This window comes from Rhinopithecus roxellana, chromosome 4 (genome assembly GCF_007565055.1).
Source record: "Rhinopithecus roxellana isolate Shanxi Qingling chromosome 4, ASM756505v1, whole genome shotgun sequence".
Taxonomy (NCBI): domain Eukaryota; kingdom Metazoa; phylum Chordata; class Mammalia; order Primates; family Cercopithecidae; genus Rhinopithecus; species Rhinopithecus roxellana.
The window spans coordinates 1713549-1732044 of NC_044552.1; the positions used below are offsets into that span (position 1 = coordinate 1713549).

The 18496-nt window shown below is 38.7% G+C and overlaps 1 protein-coding gene across 8 annotated transcripts in view; it reads left to right on the forward strand.

Moving 5' to 3' along the window:
* The window catches only part of KIF13A (kinesin family member 13A), a 234687-nt gene that overhangs the window by 27564 nt on the left and 188627 nt on the right, over window positions 1-18496 (forward strand). Inside the window, exon 3 of one of the 8 annotated variants that reach the window (XM_010352720.2) lies at window positions 5954-6960. The exons of the other annotated variants lie outside the window; for them this stretch is intronic. Within the exon in view, the coding sequence (XP_010351022.1) occupies window positions 5954-6020 (67 nt within the window). The 3' untranslated portion in view covers window positions 6021-6960. Of the gene's footprint in view, window positions 1-5953; window positions 6961-18496 lie in introns of those variants that run through there. 8 annotated transcript variants of the gene reach the window in all.

Below are 18496 nucleotides of genomic sequence, written 5' to 3' on the forward strand. Positions count from 1 at the left end.
TTTTTGGTGGCAATGGAATATTTTATAAAACTCTTTTTTTTGTTGTTTTTTGCATTGCATCTCCGAAACATAATGTGGTATAAGTAATAAAGAGTAATTTGCAAATGTACTTAAAATACATGGCTTTGTATGGGCGTGGCTGTTTTTCATGCAGGCTCTATAACATAGCTGAGGCTGTCTCTAGAAGCTCTTATGAAACTTCAGGCATGATGTCAGTTTTGCTTGTCGTTGTATACCTAGCACTGAGTAAACAATGAATGAATGATAAGATGTGTGTAGCTCCTTAAACAGTGACCTGTATATGACTTACAGTAATTTTTTTTTTATTTAGAGATAAACAACACAGCCTGGGCAAGATAGTGAGACCCCATCTCTACAAAATATAAATTAAAAAAAAAAATTAGCCTGGCATGGTGGCTACTTGGGAGGCTACTTGGGAGACTGAGGCAGGAGGATTGCTTGAGCCTGGGAGATAGAGGTGGCAGTGAGCTGTGATTGTACTACTGCACTCTAGCCTGGGCACAGAGTGAGACCCTGTCTCAAAAAAAAAAAGATAAAAAAAAGAAAAAGACATACAAATGTTAGCATTGTCAACATGGTTTTATAATTGGATTTTTATGTGTTGAATAAGTAGTAGATGAAAATCAGTTTTGCATTTAGATGAATAAAACACCTTGACAATGGATTAGATGGAGTAAATGGAATTAAAGTATAAGAATAAATCATATAGTTGAAATATCACATTGTATATTCAAGGTGAAGATGAAGAAATGGAATAAAACTGTCAAATTTGAAACATGAGGATCGTTGATAAAAGAAGTAAACTGCTGTTAGAATACCTATCGTTGTAGTCTTTGCGCCTCAAAATTCAAATAACAGCTGTACTACATCTATAGAGAACAGTTTTTACTATATATAGCTTCTAACGAATGTTATAAACCACAGACTGTGTATTTGCCTATTTATAGATATTTTACTTAGCAATTTCAGTTACTCAGAAGTTTGATGTATCTAACTAGATGTAGTCAGATGTGTGCTGTCCAGAACACCATATGCAAATACAAGTATTCTTAAAAAGCAATTGGGAGGAACGTTTCTGCTGGGAGGAATGGAGAGCCAGAGAATATTTTTTAGGGAAGAGTTTTTGCAAACCCCTTCAGTATCTTTTGGGGAATGTAGGTTGATTTGATGATCATCTAGAGATAGTAGATGAAATTAATGCCACCAAAGACAAATTGCAGTTGATTAGAATGGCTGGTGAGTATTCTTTGGTTAAATCCCTCATTGTGCCTGAGGTGTAATTGTAACTGTGAGTGGCAGCTTAGCAGCTTGTAGAGGCAGGTGTCTATTATATAATAAGCTTTTTATTTCTGTGTCAGGTTATCAGACTGAAGCTACTTCAAAAGCAGGGTTTGGTGAGAGGTTTTAGAGACGTTTCACCATTGAGAATGTTTCCTGTGACTGTTTCCTAGAGGAAGGCTGGTCTAAGACCTCAGGCTGTTCTTTTAAAGTGTTTTGAAAAAGTGTGTGAAGTCATTGTCATGTTAAGCTTCATGACAATTTGAAGAGGAAAAACACCAAACAACTCTATCTGGCTATTAGACACATCATGTCTTTAAATATTGTAATAAGCCTGTGTTTTGGAAAAAACTCAAATTGTGTTTTCCCTCTGCTCTCACACCACAACAATCAACATAGAAGACTTCTGTGGCCAAATGTTTGGGGGTTTCCCCACCAACAAGCAGTGAACACCAGCTGGGTGTCCTCTGATTCAGTTCTGACAGTGTCTACTCAGAGATAGTGTCGGATCCCACAGGTTGAGGGCTCAGTCCCACAAGACTGCCACCCCTATTTTAAACATCAGTCACAAGTCTGGGCTTCTGGAACTTCTGACCGACCAGCTTCAAGTTGGGGTTTCTAGGACCCCCTCTTTGTGTTTGATTAATTTGCTGGAGGGGCTTACAGAACTCAGGGGAGCACTTATATTTACCAGTTTATTATGAAGCTTATCTTAAAGGATACAAATAAACAGCCAGATGAAGAGATACATAGGGCGAGGTCTGCAAGGGTCCCTAGCACAGGAGCTTCTGTCCCTGTGGAGATGGGGTACACCACCCTCCCAGCATGTGGATGAGTTCTTTTTCACTGTCCTGTCTGCTGCCTCCACGTGCTTAGTGATCTGGAAACTCTCCAAACCTTGTCCTTGTGGGTTTTTATGGAGGCCTTGTTATATAGGCATGATTGAATATGGATGGTATAAAAAAGTGATTGAGGCCTGGTGCGATGGCTCACACCTGTAATGCCTGCACTTTGGGAGGCCAGGGCGGGCAGATCACTTGAGGTCAGGAGTTTGAGACCAGCGTGGCCAACATGGTGAATGAATTGGTAGAATAGAGTTTGTTACTGTTATGTTTAAATCAAACAGGTAGAAACCCAGGTTCTTGGTTCTAGTCCTGGCTTTGCTACTAACAGAAGGATCTGGAGTAACTTTAACACCTGTGGAAACTAGTCTCGGTTTGTACATCAAGGGGATTAGACCGGATCAGCTCTCATATTCAGTGATTCTGAATGTAAAGACTTGTATAATAATACTTGTAGGTCAGGTGCCGTGGCTCACATCTGTAATCTCAGCACTTCAGGAGGCGGAGGCAGGAGGATCACTTGAACCCGTGAATTCAAGACCAGCCTGCGCACCAGCATTTTTTGTAGAGAGATATTCCATCTCTACAAAAAAAAATTTTTTTAAATGAGCCTGGTGTGGTGGCACACACCTGTAATGCCACTGCTTTAGGAGGCCAAGGTGGACGAGTTACTTGAGGCCAGGAGTTTGAGACCAGCTTGGACAACATAGCAAGACCCCGTCTCTTAAAAAACGTTTTTTAAAAATTAGCCAGGTGTGATGCTGTGTGCCTGTGGTCCCAGTTACTCAGGAGTCTAAGGAGGGAGAATCCCTTGAGTCCATGAGTTTGAGGCTGCAGTGAGCTATGGTCGCACCACTGTACTCCAGCCTGGGCAAGAAGAGTGAGAGCCTGTCTCTAGTAACAATATAAACAATAACAAAAAATCCTCGTAAAAATGCATGTAATAGACAATTTAGCTTTGGTTTGTGAAAATTTCTTATAAAGGTAGATATAATATTGAAAAGAATGTAAAATCAGGTTATTAATATGAAAACTAAGAAAAATTTTTCCAGAGAAACCTAATATTATATTTTAAATTACGGTGTGTATTATACTTAAAATGTAACACTGCTAGCTTAGTCAGCTGTATTTATTGAGCAGCTATTCTAAGGGTTGAGGGGATTTGTGAAAACCTTCAATCATCTACCCCCTAAAAAGGGGAAGATGTGGTCCTTGAGCTATACGAGTTTAGATGCTGGAAAAATGCTGATCTGATTTTTTTTTTTTTTTGAGACAGAGTCTCGCTCTGTCGCCCGGGCTGGAGTGCAGTGGCGTGATCTCGGCTCACCGCAAGCTCCGCTTCCTGGGTTCACGCCATTCTCCTGCCTCAGCCTCTGGAGTAGCTGGGACTACAGGTGCCTGCCACCACGCCCGGCTAATTTTTTTTTTTTATTTTTAGTAGAGACGGGGCTTCACCATGTTAGCCAGGATGGTCTCGACCTCCTGACCTCGTGATCCGCCCTCCTCAGCCTCTCAAAGTGAGCCACTGTGCCCAGCCGATTTGGTTGTTTTAAATCCATTTCCAAGAAAAAAAAATTTTTTTTGAGGAATGTGAGCTAAATTTTTTATTTGTTCATTTCTTGCGTTTGAAGTACTCTTCAGTGACATCCGTGGCCTGAGATTCTTTGCCATAGTCCTACTGTACAACTGCACAATTGCAACTAGCCACTTTACGGGGTTTTTCCTTTGTCAGTTTTACAGAAGCCTACCTATTTCCCCTAGTCTCCTGTTGTCATCAGCCTTAATTAGGTTGATTTGGTATTCTGCACGAAGGGCCTGCACCAACTTGATATACACAGGCTCATCATAGTTGGGTGCAAACACACAAAGATGGGCTTGGCGCTTGTCTAAAGCTTTGCCAGCTTTGTGAATTCCAAGTGCTAGGCCATCCTCATGTAAAGCAGTGTTAACATCCATGACACCAGCAGTAGCAGTGCCTTCTTCGGCCATGCCGGTGGTTTACTGGTGATAGAGAATCTTCAACACACCCAAGCCTCTGCCTCTGAATTTGATGGAGGCAGAGAAGGAACCCAAGGAATTTTTGTAATTTCCATTACGTGACATCTAAGGCTTCAAAGATATTTTTTTTTCCCCTGCTTTTCTCCCTGGTTAAGAGAGGAGAAATAATAAATGGAAAATCTCCTTTCTTCCCTTTTACTGTCTAAGTAATCATTTCTAAAAGTTTGGAGTGTATTCTTTGAGAAAGAGAGAATATGGTGTGTGTTCAGGCTCTCGTGTATATGTATGGATGCATATGTTTTACATAAATAATATCTATATGAACTGTTCTCTAACCTGCTTTTTTAACTTAAGAGAATAACGCCTTCCTTTCCATGTGAATAGATATGTGTCTACCTCATTCTTTTTAATTGCTATATTGTATTTTATTATATGGATGAATGATAATTTCTTTGCTTAATCCCCTATTGATGGACATTTAGACAGTTTCCAGTTTTTCACTATAAACAGTGCTCCAGAAAGCATCATTGATATATTCTTGTCATATCCCTCTTAACCAACTCTCCCCTCCCCTCGTCTTCTCTTCTTCTCCTCTTCCCCTCTTCTCTTCTCTTCTCTTTTCTTTTCTTTTTTTTCTGGAGACGGAGTCTCGCTCTGTCACCCAGGCTGGAGTGCAGTGGCAGGATCTCTGCTCACTGCAAGCTCCGCCTCCCAGGTTCATGACATTCTCCTGCCTCAGCCTCCTGAGTAGCTGGGACTATAGGCGCCTGCCACCGTGCCTGGCTAATTTTCACCAGGGTTTCACCATGTTGGCCAGGATAGTCTCGATCTCCTGACTTTGTGATCCACCCGCCTTGGCCTCCCAAAGTGCTGGGATTACAGGCAGGCATGAGCCCCCATGCCCAGCTTTTCTTTTCTTACAGAGTCTCTCCCTGTCACTCAGACTGGAGTGCAGTGAGTGGTGTGGTCATAGCTCACTGTAGCCTCAAACTCCTGGGCCCAAGGGATCCTCTGACCTCAGCCTCCTGAATAGCTAAGACTACAGGTGCAAGCACACCGCTAAGCCTTGCTAATTTTTAAATTTTTTATAGTGGCAGAATCTTGCCATGTTGCCCAGCCTGGTCTCAAACTCCTGGCCTCAAGCGATCCCCCGGCCTTGACCACCCACAGTGTTCGGTTTACAGGCATGAGCCATCACGCTTGGCCAGTTATTTTCTTAATATAAATTAGTTGAAGTGGAAACCTAGGAAAAGACTATGAGCATTTAAATTATAAATATAAATTGCCAAATTGCTTCTACAAAAGTTGTAAATAAAGATATTTTTGGAAGGCTAAAAAAATTCTTTTAAGAAAAAAGATTTTTGTAATGAGGTACCAAATGTCCATCAACTGATGAATGGATAAAGAATATGTGATATATTCATACAGTGGAATTTGTAAAATGGAATAAAGTGGTGACATGCCATGTATAACATTGATGAACTTTTTGTAAACATAATACTAAATGAAAGAAGCCAGTCATAAAGACCATGTATTGTATGATTCCATTGATGTGAAATGTCCAGAGCAGGCATATTCGTGGAGACAGAAAGTAGATTGATGGTTGCCTAGGCTTGGGGGAATTGAGGGAAATGGAGAGTGACTGCTAAGGGGTATGGCATTTTTGGGGGGCGTATTGAAAATGTTCTAAAATTAATTGTGGTGGTGGCCACATAACTCTGTGAATATGCTAAAAATCACTGAATTGTACGCTTTAAGTGAGTAAATTGTATGGTATATAAATTATATCTTAAAGCTGTTTTTAAAAAATTGAGGCTGGTCACAGTGGCTCACATCTTTAATGCCAACACTTTGGGAAGCCAAGGCAAGAGGATCACTTGAGCCCAGGATTTCAAGACCAGCCTTTGCAACATGGCAAAACCCCATCTCTACAAAAAAATTTGTTTACAATTAGCTGGGCGTGGTGGCGCATACCTGTGGTCCCCAGCTACTCAGGAGACTGAGGCAGGAGGCTCCAGTGAGCTGTTTGAGCTACTGCACGCCAGCCTGGGTGACAGAGCCAGACCCTGTCTCCAAAAAAATAAAAAATAAAAGTGGCGTGAGGTGAGTTGCATCAGACCCCACATATGAATAAATGGATGGTTGGCAAAGTGTTATAAGTACAATTCCTTAGGTGTCCTTAGGTGTACTACTAAAGTGGGTTTGTGATAGCCCATATATTTAGTCATTTATGTTCAATAGCGTTATATTCATTTGAGAAATTATTTTAAGAAATTTAAAATTAAGAAAGGTTTAAAAGTCCTTTAGTAATTAGAGATTTTTCTAGGTGGGTGGATACGGTTGTTTCTAAGTATCCCACATATTTAGTCATTTATGTTCAATAGTGTTGTATTCTTTTGAGAAATTATTTTAAGACATTTAAAATAAAGAAAGATTTAAAAAGTTCTTTAGTATTTAGAGATTTTTCTAGTTGGGTGGATAAGGGTTATTTCTAAGTGTCTGAGTATTTTTTGTCATATATTTCATTTTTTAGGCATGATTAAAAGTGTATTTGAGGACTCTTAGACACATAAAGATGAATTCCTCAGATTGAGAGATAGTTACTGCTTTTTAATTTTAAGATGCTCAGCTGTTGGATAAATAATGCTTTTGTTAAAATCCTGTGGGGCATTCATCTAACAAATGGGGTATAAGAAAGGAATGTGTGTTTGTGTACATGTTCTTCTCTCTGTTGGTCCTAAAAAGTGTAAGAAGGTAAATTTGACCAGTGAAATTCATAATTACAGAGTTTTATTTGGTAATCCATTAATAAATCATTTTCTGAAAGCACATGTCTGTGAGTCATTATATTTTTAATCTTCTGTTCCTCTAACCAAATATATAAAGTTTGCGCTTAGATTTGTGTAAATCCCTTCTGGTTTGTTTGAACTGAATCAGCTTGTTCTCAGCTCTTCTTTTACTTATATATGAGGAAGCAGAGATTTGTAATTTTGTATTTATGGAGATCAACAGGAAAAATCAGATACACTCTGAGACTCTGCCAGATGTAATTTACATTTGAACAAGGATTTACAAAAGAACATGGATTAAATTAAACAATTAGAGCAGTATGCCACAGACTATATCCTAGGAAAACTATTTGGGTCAGTAGTTTTTGTTTTCAACAGACTCTTGCATTGTGAGTGCCCAGTAAATTGGTTGTAATTAATAATTGTCTCAGTACAAGTCTTTGTTCAGGAATAAGGGAGCTAGCTAAAGTAAGTTTGTGACTGCATTTTGTAGGAAAGATATGTTAGTTAATCAGTGTGTTTTATGAATGTAAAAATCTTTATAATTATTACTTTTAAAACCACCAGTAGTGCATATGTTATCTCTTAACTCTGTTTAGATGACCTATTATTAGTTTGTCATTCTTTAGGCGTAAAAACTCTAGTTGGCGTTCGTTTTCTTATTACTGTATATGCAGTATAATGACTGTGTAGTGCAGGACATTTAAACTGAAGGCAGTGAACCCCCGACATTAAAAGTAAAATCGTGTGTTTGTGTGTGCATATACAGTTTCTAAGAGTGAGACTTCATGTCTTTGATCAAAATTTCAAAGGCTTCTGAAACTCTAGAAAATTAAGAACTGGTGACAGGTGTATTTTGTGATGGTGTTTAGAAGTTTGTTTTTCTTTTCCTTTCCTGTCTCCTCCCCTTTACCCTTAAGAGACCTGCACTAACAACTAAATACATTTAGAGACCCCATATGCAGTTAAGGTCTCCAGACAGTCACAGTTGTTTATATTAAAGTGCTGAAATATATCAGCAGCTACTTATTATTTCTCTAATCACTCAGTAGCCAGAATTAAAATGTTGATGGTGGCTTTAAATCATAGCAGGAAGGCCTTTGTGGTTACTGTAATAAATATTAAACAGAGCCTTCTCCAAAGCCATTGGTCACATGCTTTGTCCCACTAGTAATTAACTTATCAATGAGCTATGGTACACTCTGGTGACTTTTTCCTAAAAGATTTATACTTATGACAAACCAGGGCACGATAAATTTTTCTATGAAAAGTGCCTTTTTGACCCAGAGGAGACTAATGCAAATTCATAATGAGCTATGATGTATAGTGGTTGGTGAGATGGTGTACATTCCCCTCTCATCTGGTCTTATTTTTCTTTAGGTCATGTTGTATACTGTACATTTGACATGTGTATTCATATTGAATATAATGTACGAAAGGCAAAAGGCTGTTTAGTGTTAGTTGAAGAGTATTTATTAGAGTGTGGATTTTGCTTTCAGAGGGCTTATGCTCACTCGCTATTGCATAACGTATTTATACTATTAATATAAACGAGGAAAAAAGATATTTAGGCCAGGTGCTGTGGCACACGCCTGTAATCTTAGAACTTTGGGAGGCCGAGACGGGTGGATCATTTGAGGTTAGGAGTTTGAGACCAGCCCAGCCAACATAGTGAAACCTGTTTCTACAAAAAAGAGAAAAACTAGCCAGCCATGGTGGTGGGCACCTGTAATTCCAGCTACTCACGAGGCTGACTCACGAGGATCTCTGCCTCCAGGTTCAAGAGTATCGCTTGAACCTGGAGGCAGAGATCCCAGTGAGCCGAGATCACGCTGCTGCAGTCCAGCCTAGTCAACAGAGTGTGACTTGTCTTAAAAAAAAAAAAAAAAAAAAGGTAAATGGATGATATATGGTGGATACTGTGTCAAGTTTGGGAGCCAAAATGTTTCTTTTCAATGTTCATGCAGCCTAACTTACTCTGCTTTAGAAAAGCTACAGTGTTAAGAGAGTGAGTTGAATTCTTTCATTTTTTCTGAAGTTGGGAGTAATTTGACTGTGTATTTTATTTTCCAAAGAGAACTATACTCTCTTAGAATAGAAATTTGCTAACCTACAGGGTCTTCTCCCAGAATGCCACCACTTTTGGTGCCATATAAAACCCTTGACTACTTAGTGACAGTTAACTTTAGCCTAGGACACTTTGGTAATGAATCTCTTCAAATGAAGCCTGTTCTGGCTATTTCAGCATCTTTTAGCCTGAGACCAGTCGAGGGAGAGCAAGTAACTCGGTTATGTGATTCATTAAAATAAAAACAAAATAGAATAGAAAAAAGTAGGATAGAGACATTAAAAGTATATTCTCAGTATCAAATGATGTTTCCTGTGCTGAGTTTTTAGTGTCTCCTTGGACAACACAGTTTTAATTTTGAAAGAATGACAAGTTGCAAGAATAGCAGACTTGCACATTTTAAAGCTTTGCTGCATTTGCCTTATATTTTTGTGGAAAAATACATAATTTATTTTTTGAACTCTTTGAGAGTAGGTTAAATACACCATATACCCCTTTAGCCCTTAATACTTGGTGTACTTTTTTTTTTTTTCTTTGAGACGGAGTTTTGCTCTTGTCACACAGGCTGGAGTGCAATGACGCAATCTCGGCTCACTGCAACCTCCACTTCTCAGGTTCAAGTGATTCTCCTGCCTCAGCTTCCTGAGTAGCTGGGATTACAGGCACCCACCACCATGCCTGGCTAATTTTTTTTTTGTATTTTTAGTAGAGACAGGGTTTCACCGTGTTGGCCAGGCTGGTCTCGAACTCCTGACCTCAGGTGATCCACCCACCTCAGCCTCCCAGAGTGCTGGGATTATAGGAGTGATCTACTGTGCCCAGCTCTTGGTGTATTTTCTAAGACTATTACCAAATTCAGAAAATTTGACAGGCAATGAAGTTTTGAACTTTTGAAGTTAAGAAGGAATCTGAAAGAAAAACAAAGTAGCTATCCTTAATTATTATGTATTATCTAATTTTGCTAAAATAAGTTTATTCTCCTTAAGTTGATATTTTTAAAATAGAACTATTTAGATTTGCTTTATTTAAAAAATTCAAAGCATTGCATGTATAATAAAGAAGTATATAACTTATATATTAGGTTTCAACAGTTAAGAAAAAAATGTAAGTACCTTGTATCACCACCCAGCTTGTACTTTTTTGTCTCTTATATCACATTCCCATTTCCACTCCTTCCCATTGTACCTGTGAAAGGTAATGACTATCCTGAATTTTATATTTATTTTCCTTAATTTTCTTTATAATTTAACAACTTTAATATTATATTTGCTTGGTTTTGATCTTTTTGTAAATGGAATGATACTTTTTGAACTTTTCTTCCCACTATATTTGTTCATCTGTTTTTGGAATAGCTTTATTGAGGTATAATTTATATATAATAAAAATTTACCCATTTTAAGTGTACAGTTTTGATGAGCTTTGATAAATGTATATCGAGTTGTGCAACCACCTGCACAGTCAACTTTGTTCTTGAGATTCATTTGTCCATGTTGATGCACGTAGCTGAATTCACTTTTGCTGTTGCATGGTATTCCATTGTATGAATATACTACAGTTTATCCTTTCATTGTTGATGGACATTTGGGTAGTTTCCAATTTGGGGCTTTTATGAACAGTGCTGCTATGAACATTTGGATTGCTGGATCATAGCATATGTGCATGTTAAACTTTACTATGTGCATGTAAAACTGATTTCCTAAGTAGTTAATATCATCAGTAGTATATGATAATGACAGTACTTAATATTATCAGAGTTAAAAATTTTTACTGATGTGAAGCATGTGAAATGATATTGTGGTTTTAATTTGCATTTCCTGCATAACAATGCAATGGAACATCTTTTCATATATTTATCGGCCATTCATTTGTTTTCTTTTGAAAAGTACCTGCTCTGTTTTTACTCATGTTCTCAATTTTTTTTGGCCTTTCAAAATTGATTCATTGGAGTTATTTATATATTGTGTATATTAATCTTCTGTTATATGCAAAATCTTTTTCCAGTTTGTGGATTCTCTTTTTGCTTGGTTTTATTTATTTTCTGATTATTAGAAGTTCTGATTTTTTAAATAGTGAAGTTTACCCTGTTAAGATGAATGCTTTATCGGCCAGATGTGGTGGCTCATACCTATAATCCCAGCATTTGGGGAGGCTGAGGTAGGAGGATCGCTTTGAGCCCGAGGGTTCAAGATCAGCCTTGGCAACATAGCAAGCCTTCATCTCTGTTTTTTTTTTTTTTTTATGCCGTATGTGTCATGTTTTAAAAAGTTCTTCTCTAAGCTCATACAAATACTCTCTTATACCTTCTAAAAGTCTTAAACTTTACAGTTCACATTTAAATCCTTGAAATTGATTTTTTTTAGATGGTATGAAGTAGAGATTAATTTCACCCCATCAAGATAACCTATTATCCTAGCACTATTTGTTGAATAGTCTAGCCTTTCTCACTGATCTGTGATACTGGTTCTATCAGACCAGGTTTCCAGATAACTGAGGATCATTTTCAGGGCTGTCTCTTCAGTTTCGATGTTCTGTTTGTCTGTCTCTGAGGCAGTACCACACTGCAGTACTGATAACTGTAGGACCAGTTTCTTCATTGTGTTCTGCTATAGGGGTGGCTTGGTCATTCTTTCAGATGCCATGAAAAACTATTTTGGGATTGCACTGGACACATAGTTCAATGTGAAAAGAACTGGCATCTTTACAGTGTTGGATTTTCTAATTTGAAAACATAGTATATCCATTTATTTTGTTCTTTAGCAATAAAAATTTTATATAAAAAAGTCCTTATAAGGTTTTTGCATCTTTTTTGTTAGATTTGTATCTGGATACTTAAATTTTTTTTTCTATCGCAAGTGGTATTTTTATTTTTTTGATTGAAGTATAATATGATACATGCTTTTTTTCTGTATGAATACTGAATTTTCAAGTTAAACTCCGGACCTAGATCAAAAAATAACATTAGCAGCTCCCTAGAAACCCTCCTCTTGTTTCTTTGCTGTTACTAACATCCCCAAGGGCTGCCACTGTCCTGACTTTTAAAATCATGAGTCAGTTTAGCCTATTTTGGCACCTTACATAAACAGAATCATACAGTATATGCCCTTCTGTATCTAGCTGCTTTTGCTCAGTGTTATTTTTGTGATCATCTAGTTGTAGTTCTAGATTGTTCATTTTTATTGCTGTAAGGTATTCAATTGCATAAATATACCAAAAGTTGTCATTTTTAAGAATTTTTAAAATTTTTGGTTTTTTAAATAGAGACAGGATCTTGCCATGTTGCCCAGACTGGTCTCAAACTGCTGGGCTCAGATGATCCTTCTACCTTGGCCTCCCAAAGTGCTGGAATTATGGATGTGAACCACCGTACCCAACCTACAAGTGGTCATTTTAAGTTGCATTCTCTTTTTTCTTGTAGCTTAGAAACGCTGTTGACTTTAGTATATACTTATAGGCAGTAACTTTGCTAGATTCTCATTAATTCTGGTATCTTTTTTTGTCTTGGCTTTTCTTTATAGATTATAGACAATAATTTTGTTTGCTAATGATAGTTTTTTTCCCCCAATTGATGTTTATATCTTTCATTTCTTTTGATCAAGAAGAGAAGCAAGCATAGAATAATCAGATGCAAAAATCATGGGTTATATATTTTATAAATAAATAGAAAGATTTTCTTTAGATTTCGGAAGTGAAATTGAGCTGGAATTTCTGCGTGTTTTGTGTTTCTGTTTTGTTTTACACCCTGGGCTTCTGCTGCCTCTCAGTGCCTGTGTGGTTTAGACAGGGGAGTTAATTTGGGAGGAGTGGGACAAGATGGGCCAACTACTTTGTCTTTGGCCTCCTGTTCATGTGTGTGCAATTGGAGGTGAATCTTTTTCTTGAGGTCTTGATAAGCTGTCACATTCTTGGTTTATTAGTGCAGCTAGATAACCAAGAGACGGGGAGTGGTAACTTGTGTTCTACCATATATGCTTGTTATTTACTGGAGTGAAAATGGATTCGGGGCATACTGAACTCAGGAGGGCACTCAGAAATATGTTCCACTGTCCTGAGTTTTCATCTATAAGAACTTGTGTGTGTATGGATCAGTCAATTAACCAGAACTCCTCAGAAAACAGAGTGAAGTTTTGAAAGAAAGTTAAAGTTACATAAAGCATTGAATCACAAATTACTTTATGATTTCTCAGAGGACGTCAGTGGTAAAGGCGGTAAGGCTAACATGTTAAGTCTCCACGGGGAAGTTTTATACCTAGAAATTAAAGTCAAATTGATTACCCTGTATAGATAGTAACGTAGAGTTGGAGATGCCAAATAAAGAGAAAAATCTTCAACAAGTGTATAATTATTAGAAAACCATATATTTCTAGCTCATGATTATTTTCTGCTTTGTGTTGGGTGGATGCAGAAAAGTTATAAGCATCAACTTAATGTGGTTGAGGCTTTTTGAACTGATCTGCATTTAACCAGTTCGCTGCATTGACTGGTGCTCTAAATTCCTTCTGTGACATAAGTCGATTGATGCTCATGCTATGTAGGTTCGCTGGCCATGGGCATCCCAGTTGCGTGCCACGCACTTCCACACCTCTGTGTTGAGTTGTAAATTACCAAAACCAGTAGTATTTGGCTTTAAATTATAGAGTTTAATTAAGTATTATGTAAATTGATATAATATGAACAGAAAAAATGTGCTTTCTGTGGAAGACAAAATAAGTGAAGGTGAGTTCTCAAAATGTGCTTCCTGGATCAGCAGCATAAGAGTCCTCTGGAAACCTGTTAAAAATGCAAATTCTCGGTCTCCATTCCAGACCTATTATATCTGAAACTTGGCTGGGTGCAGTGGTTCACACCTATAATCCAAGCACTTTGGGAGGCCAAGGCAAGTGGATCACCTGAGGTCAGGAGTTCGAGACCAGGCTGGCCAACATAGTGAAACCCTATCTCTACTAAAAATACGAAAAACAAAAAAAAAAAAAAAAGAAAAAAGAAAGAAACCCTGGAGTTGGGGGTAAGGCTAAAAAAATCTGTGTTTTACCCAACTTTCCAGGTGATTCTGAAGCTTACTAACATTGGAGAATCACTTTCTAAAAAATACTGCCTTCGAATTAAATACAGGAGAGAGGGGGATTATAAAAATAGAAGAGGTTTCTGTACTCACATTGTTTTTCAGTGACCAGTTCTTTATTCTCCTTAAAGAAACAGACATGGAAAATCCATAATGCATCATGGTGTAGTTTACATAGAAGAACAACCAGAACTCCATTTAGCAGACCATTCTTAAGGAAATGTACTTTGTGTCAGTCTAAAGATTGCTGAAAGAATGAACTTTTAAATACTTTAAGTTAATGTAAAAACGTTTAAAGGTATAAGTACCTGTTTTTATGATTCTCTGCTTTAATCTACTCTTCTTTTTTTTTTTTTTTTTTAAACAGAGTCTCACTCTGTTGGCCAGGCTGGAGTATAGTGTCACAATCTTGGCTCACTGCAACCTCCATCTCCCAGGCTCAAGGAGTTCTCCTGCCTCAGCCTCCCGAGTAGCTGGGGTTACAGGCATGTGCCACCATGCCCAGCTAATTTTTGTATTTTTACTAGAGACGAAGTTTCACCATATTGGCCAGGCTGGTCTCAAAATCCTGACCTCAGGTGATCCACCTGCCTCGGCCTCCTAAAGTGCACGGATAACAGGCATGAGCCACTGTGCCTGGCCTAATCTATTCTTTAAACTTACTGTCCAGCTAGCCAAGCCTCTTTATAGGAGAGGAGGACTTTGACTATATTTGATAAATATGATAGCCAAGACTGATAGGCACCCAGATATGCTGGAAGAGCTGTCAGCCAATGTCTGTTATGAAATGTATTATCTCATTTAATACTTGCCACAACTTCACGAGGTAGGTACCCATTTTACAGATGGGAGGGGGTAAAATTTGGAGCTTATACAGCTAATTCAATGACAACACCAGAATTTAAACCTAGATGGGCTTCAGATTGTTCTGATGTGGCAGTCTAAATTGCAATGGACAGAAATATATATGTGTATGTGTGTGTGTATATATATATAGAGAGAGAGTTGTTTTTCTTGTTGTGTTTTGTTTCTTCAAGACAGGGTCTCACTGTGTTTCCCAGGTTAGAGTGCAGTGGCATGATCATGGTTCATTGCAATCTGGACCTCCTGAGTTCAAGTAATCCTCCTACCTCAGCCTCTGAGTAGCTGGGACTATAGGTGTATGCCACCACGCCCAGCTAATTTTTCTGTTTTTTTATAGAGATGAGATTTTGCCATGTTGTCCAGGCTGGTCTTGAACTCTTGGGGCTGAAGCAGTCCCTCCACCTCAGCCTCCCAACATGCTGGGATTAGAGGTGTGAGCCACCACACCCAGCAGAAATACATGTGTTGATATAGAATATCTTGCATTGGGTATTCAGAGAACAAGTTAATTTGACAGCTAGGGTGAGGCCTTCTAACACTCACCGTAAACTTTCCCATGTCCCAAAGTATCTCTAATAATAACATTAATGATTAATAGTATATACAACCCATCCTTTTCTGAAGGAAAGTTCAGAACTTTCTTTAGAACATCTATGAATTGGGAACCCCCCCCCCCAAAAAAAAAGAGCAAATGTATTGGTATTGCTAGGGTTACCATAGCATAGTACCACAGAATGCCTTCAACATGGGCTCCCATGGTGAAGGGTTGAGTATTTTCTCACTACCCTGGAGGCTGGAAGTCCGAGATCAAGGCGTGGGCAGGGTTGGTTTCCTCTGAGACTTCTCTCCTTGGCTTGTAGATGACCATCTTCTCCCTGTGTCTTCCCACTGTCTTCCTTCTCTGTGTGTCTCTGTCCGGATTTCCTTGCTTGTAAAGACAGCAGTCGTAACGGATTAGGTCCCACTGTAATCACATCATTTTAACTTTAACCTTTTTCAGGCTCCTGTCTCCAAATGTCACATTCTGAGGTACTGAGGGTTAGGACTTCAATATGGAAATTTAGGGTGTGGGGACATGATTCCATTCATAACAATAGCTAGGATGCTTTTAGATATTTAGAGCTTCTCCCAAAGGTTGAGATCTTTGATTTTGATTTGAGGTTTGAAAGACCTTGACTTTACTCTTTGATATAATTAGGCCAGAGTTCATAGCACCAGGCTATTTTAAATCCAGGTGACAGCAGCTTCTCAGTGGGTTTTAGGAGGGTGCCCAGGAGGCACAGGTTGTGGTGAGCCGAGATCGAGCCATTGCACTCCAGCCTGGGCAACAAGAGTGAAACTCTGTCTCAAAAAAAAAAAAAAAAAAAATTACGTATGTTAAGTCCTAACTAATTAAAAAGTCTGTCATAAAAAATGCTAACTACAGGAATTCTTGTTATGGGGGAAAATGTGTAACACTTGAAATGCAAATAATCTTCTTTTATATCAAGCTAATTATGCAGCCATTAGTTCAAGCCCTGCCTTCTGCTGTCTTTTACATATAGCTCTCTTGTGAGGTCTCTTCCTGAAAACCCTTCACTGGTCTGGTGGGGGAACAGGGAATTCTCTCTTAACTCTGCTGCTGCCTCTTGAAAGAAGGAAACAATGACTGGAAAGATAAAATATGCTGTATCTATGGTTGATTTTTGACCCCTAATTAGATTTCATCTGTAGGTTCAATAACAGCGTTTTCCTGCCATATGTAAGATTAAACAGTAATGCTTTCTCCATAACTTAATTTGCATGCTCGAATCCCTTGTGGATCAGCAGCATCAGCACACCCTGGGAGCTCATTGGAAATGCAGAAGCTCAGGACCCACCCCGAAGTTACAGAATCGAAAAATCTGCTTTTAACAATGATCCTGAAGCATCTGTATACATATTGAAGTTTAAGAAGCATTTTGCTGATGTACCTTCAAAATAGTGTTCCCAAAGAAGAAGAAGAGGAAGAGGAGGAAGAAGAGGAAGGAGGAGAAGGAGGATGACAAGAGAGGAGGAGAAGGAGGAGGAGAAGAAGAAGGAGGAGAAGGAGGAAGAGAAGGAGAAGAAACAACAGCATTACTCTGGATGGTGATAGTAGCAGGACATTAATTGATCTTTTTATGAAAAATATTCTACAATGGATTTTAACTATGTTTTCTGTTGTAGTGTTATATTTCATTGTCCTAGGGAGGACTTTCTTTGACACTAGTTTCCATGAGGAAACTGAAAGAAATACCTTACTGTTGAGAGAGTAAAGGAGAAATATATACAGTTGTTAGAACAGTGATAGGCATAGTACATATTCAGTCATGTTGTTTGTTATTATTATTACCACCACCATCGCTGCTACTACTACTGTAACCAAACTAAAGCACAGGTAGACTAAGAAAATGCCTACTATATAAGTAAGTATTAAATGTAGCAAATGCTTTATGATGAGCCGTTTTCACCATGAATACAGATAGCATACCAACGCACCAGATAATTCATCCAAACTTTTCAACTCCTCTCTGAAACAAAAAACTGTAACAAAAATATTTAGAAATGTGGTGTACGGACCGTGTTTTTTCCCAGTGAACACACTCAAGATCATTGTTGTAGTCAGAACTTCTTTGTTTAACAGAGATCATTGCAGCCTTACCAGGAGATCTCTGGTAATACCAACTGTGAACATGGTTACATGTGTTAGTTACAACTGGCAATCCAGAAACCTGGACTCTGCCCCTGTCTGCCAGTGTCTAGCTCTGCTCACTTGGGTATGTTACATATATATGAAGTGAGATTTGTTTCATGCGCATCCGTGTGAAGAGACCACCAAACAGCCTTTGTGTGAGCAACAAGCCTGTTTATTTCACCTGCGTGCAGGTGGGCTGAGTCTGAAAAGACAGCAAAGGGAGATAGGGGTGGGGCCGTTTTACAAGATTTGGGTAGGTAAAGGAAAATTACAGTCTAAGGGGGTTGTTTTCTGGTGGGCAGGGGTGGGGGGGGCGGTCACAAGGTGCTCAGTGGGGGAGCTTTTGAGCCAGGATGAGCGAGGAAAAGGAATTTCACAAGGTAATGTCATCAGTTAAGGCAGGAACAGGCCATTTTAACCTCTTTTGTGGTAGAATGTCATCTGTTAAGGTAGGAACCGGCCGTCTGGATGTGTACGTGCAGGTCACAGGGGATATGATAGCTTAGCTTTGGCTCAGAGGCCTGACAATTTGACTTGATAATTGATGGTATTCTCTGATCCTCTGAGTATATGTAGCATTCCAATACAGCCATGATGAGACTTCATTTCCATGTTAAGATGTTACTGGAAAGGGGTCCTGATCCGGACCCTAAACGAGAGTTCTTGGATCTCACACAAGAAAGAATTTGGGCAAGTCCATAAAACGAAGGCAAATTTAGTAAGAAGGTAAAAGAGGCTGGGCGTGGTAGCTCACACCTGTAATTCCAGGACTTTGGGAGGCCGAGGGAGGCAGATTACTTGAGGTCAGGAGTTCAAGACCAGCCTGGCCAACATGGTGAAACCCTGTTGCTACTAAAAATACAAAAATTAGCCTGGCATGTT